General features: G+C 47.5%; 1 protein-coding gene across 1 annotated transcript in view; it reads right to left on the bottom strand.

The window, feature by feature from the left end:
• si:ch211-80h18.1 (uncharacterized protein LOC555593 homolog) overlaps positions 1-3,337 on the bottom strand; it is an 8,637-nt gene that overhangs the window by 459 nt on the left and 4,841 nt on the right. The window contains exons 4-8 of the mRNA XM_034892350.1: positions 2,795-2,827; positions 2,580-2,615; positions 2,361-2,393; positions 2,197-2,229; positions 303-350 (exon numbers count right to left, since the gene is read on the bottom strand). Of these exons, the coding sequence (XP_034748241.1) occupies positions 303-350; positions 2,197-2,229; positions 2,361-2,393; positions 2,580-2,615; positions 2,795-2,827 (183 nt within the window). The remainder of the gene's footprint in view (positions 1-302; positions 351-2,196; positions 2,230-2,360; positions 2,394-2,579; positions 2,616-2,794; positions 2,828-3,337) is intronic.

A 3,337-nucleotide genomic window follows, 5' to 3' on the forward strand; every position in this document is an offset into this window, starting at 1 on the left:
ACTGCCCCAAACAGTCTCTACAGCCCCAAACAGTCTCTACAGCCCCAAACAGTCTCTACAGCCCCAAACAGTCTCTACTGCCCAAAACAATCTCTACTGCCCCAAACAGTCACTACAGCCCCAAACAGTCTCTACAGCCCCAAACAGTCTCTACAGCTCCGAACAGTCACTACTGCCCCAAACAGTCTCTACTGCCCCAAACAGTCTCTACAGCCCCAAACAGTCTCTACAGCCCCAAACAGTCTCTACTCCCCAAACAGTCATGTTACCATGGAGACGGAGAGATGGAGGGGGATACCAACCTTCAGGACCCTGACCAGATGGGTTGTATTGTTCAGTGACGGCTGGACCTGCAGAGAGCAAGCAGAACCAAGAGAAGAAGAAACGAAAACGTCAATACCTGGTCCCCATGGCAACAGGTAAACAACAACAAGCTGGTCTCAGGTACACAAAAACTCTTGGGTAAAGGTGTCATGCAGACAGGTGTAACCGCAGACAGGTATCACCACAGACAGGTGTCACCACAGACAGGTATCACCACAGACAGGGGTAACCGCAGACAGGTATCACCACAGACAGGTGTCACCACAGACAGGTGTCAACGTAGACAGGTGTCAAGCAGACAAGTGTCACCACAGACAGGTGTCACCACAGACAGGTGTCGAGCAGACAGGTATCACCACAGACAGGTGTCACCACAGACAGGTGTCACCGCAAACAGGTGTCACCACAGACAGGTGTCGAGCAGACAGGTATCACCACAGACAGGTGTCACCACAGACAGGTGTCGAGCAGACAGGTGTCACCACAGACAGGTGTCACCGCAGACAGGTATCACTACAGACAGGTGTCACCACAGACAGGTGTCAACGTAGACAGGTGTCACCAAAGACAGGTGTCATCACAGAAATGTATCACCACAGACAGGTGTCACCAAGGACAGGCAGACATATGTCACCACAGACAGGCAGACAAGTGTCACCACAGACAGTTGTCACCACAGACAGGTGTCACCACAGAGAGGTGTCACCGCAGACAGGTGTCACCGCAGACAGGTGTCACCACAGACAGGTGTCGAGCAGACAGGTGTCACCACAGACAGGTGTCACCACAGACAGGCCAACAAGTGTCACCACAGACAGTTGTCAGCACAGACAGGTGTCACCACAGACAGGCAGACAGGTGTCATCGCAAACAGGCAGACAGGTGTCAGCAAAGACAGTTGTCACCACAGACAGGTGTCACCACAGACATGTTACACCACAGACAGGTGTCACCACAGACAGTTGTCACCACAGACAGGTGTCATCATAGACATGTATCACCACAGACAGGCAGACAGTTGTCACAACAGACAGGCAGACAGGTGTCACCACAGACAGGTGTCACAACAGACAGGCAGACAGGTGTCACCGCAAACAGGCAGACAGGTGTCAGCACAGACAGTTGTCACCACAGACAGGTGTCATCACAGACATGTATCACCACAGACAGGCAGACAGGTGTCACCACAGTCAGGTGTCACCACAGACAGGTTTCACCACAGTCAGGTGTCACCGCAGACAGGTGTCACCACAGACAGGTGTCACTACAGACATGTATCACCACAGACAGTTGTCACCACAGATAGGTGTCATCACAGACATGTATCACCACAAACAGGCAGACAGGTGTCACCACAGACAGGCGTCACAACAGACAGGCAGACAGGTGTCACCACAGTCAGGTGTCACCACAGACAGGTTTCACCACAGTCAGGTGTCACCACAGACAGGTGTCACCACAGACAGGTGTCACTACAGACATGTATCACCACAGACAGCTGTCACCACAGACATGCATCACCACAGACAGGTGTTAGCACAGAAAGGTGTCACCACAGACAGGTGTCACCACAGACAGGTGCCACCACAGACATGTATCACCACAGACAGATGTCAGCACAGGAAGGTGTCACCACAGACATGTATCACCACAGACAGGTGTCAGCACAGAAAGGTGTCACCACAGAAATGTATCACCACAGACAGGTGTCAGCACAGAAAGGTGTCACCACAGACATGTATCACCACAGACAGGTGTCAGCACAGAAAGGTGTCACCACAGACATGTATCACCACAGACAGGTGTCAGCACAGAATGGTGTAACCACAGACAGGTGTAACAGAATAAATGAAAAACATTTGTAAAACTTACCAGCTGCTGTCTGATCAGTTACAGCTGGAAGACCTGAAACACAAACACACACACACACACACACACACACACACACACACAAACACACACACGCACACAGACACACAGCGTGTAACAGGGATTTGTGCAGCAGAAGAAGAACTGTGTAGATGAAGGTGACTTACTGAGGTCGAGAGGACTTCCTGTTCCTGTTGAAACTACAAACACAACCAGGTCAATTATTATTAATTATTAATACACATTATTACATCATTTTTACATGATTAATACATAACTATTATAACACATTATTACATAATTATTAAATCGTTAATACATGATTAATATTAATCATTGACATATTATTAATTAATATTAACCCTAATAAATCATGGTGAACCTACTTGTGCTGTCTGTCCCTGTGGAGGCTGTTAACACACCTGGAACAGACAGACAGGGGTGAGACAGGCAGACAGGCAGACAGAGAGACAGGCAGACAGACAGACAGACAGACAGACAGACAGACAGACAGACAGACAGACAGACAGACAGACAGGCAGACAGAGAGACAGACAGGCAGACAGACAGACAGGAGTGGGACAGGCAGACAGACAGGTACCTGTGTCCGTGTAGAGGAAGATGGGAGACGACTCTGTAACATGATCATGTAACAGGAAGTGACTGATAATTCAACATTAAAGCAACAAGTTATCAGTTAGAAGCTGTTCACTAACCTGATACATAACCATATATATAGTTATATACACTTATATATATTGTGTATATGTATTTACTTATATATAGTTATATATACTGTTACTATATATAAGTATATTTAAGTATATATAAGTATTAGGGATGAGCCGGATACTTGGCTGAAACGAGTATCCGGTACGGATAAAGCACTTTTGCTGAATGCAAGAATTATACGAGTAATACGTGTCACTCCTCATTGACTGTGTCTGCGTTCTGTGAAAGGCTAGTAACGTGGGGTTTGTTACTTAGTAACCAGGAGACTTCTGGTAAACGTAAAGTTTGTTACTTAGTAACCAGGAGACTTCTGTTAATGTGAAGTTTGTTACTCAGTAACCAGGAGACTTCTGGTAACGTGGGGTTTGTTACTTAGTAACCAGGAGACTTCTGGTAACGTGGGGTTTGTTAC

Source organism: Etheostoma cragini, chromosome 14 (genome assembly GCF_013103735.1).
Source record: "Etheostoma cragini isolate CJK2018 chromosome 14, CSU_Ecrag_1.0, whole genome shotgun sequence".
NCBI classification, from domain to species: Eukaryota; Metazoa; Chordata; class Actinopteri; order Perciformes; family Percidae; genus Etheostoma; species Etheostoma cragini.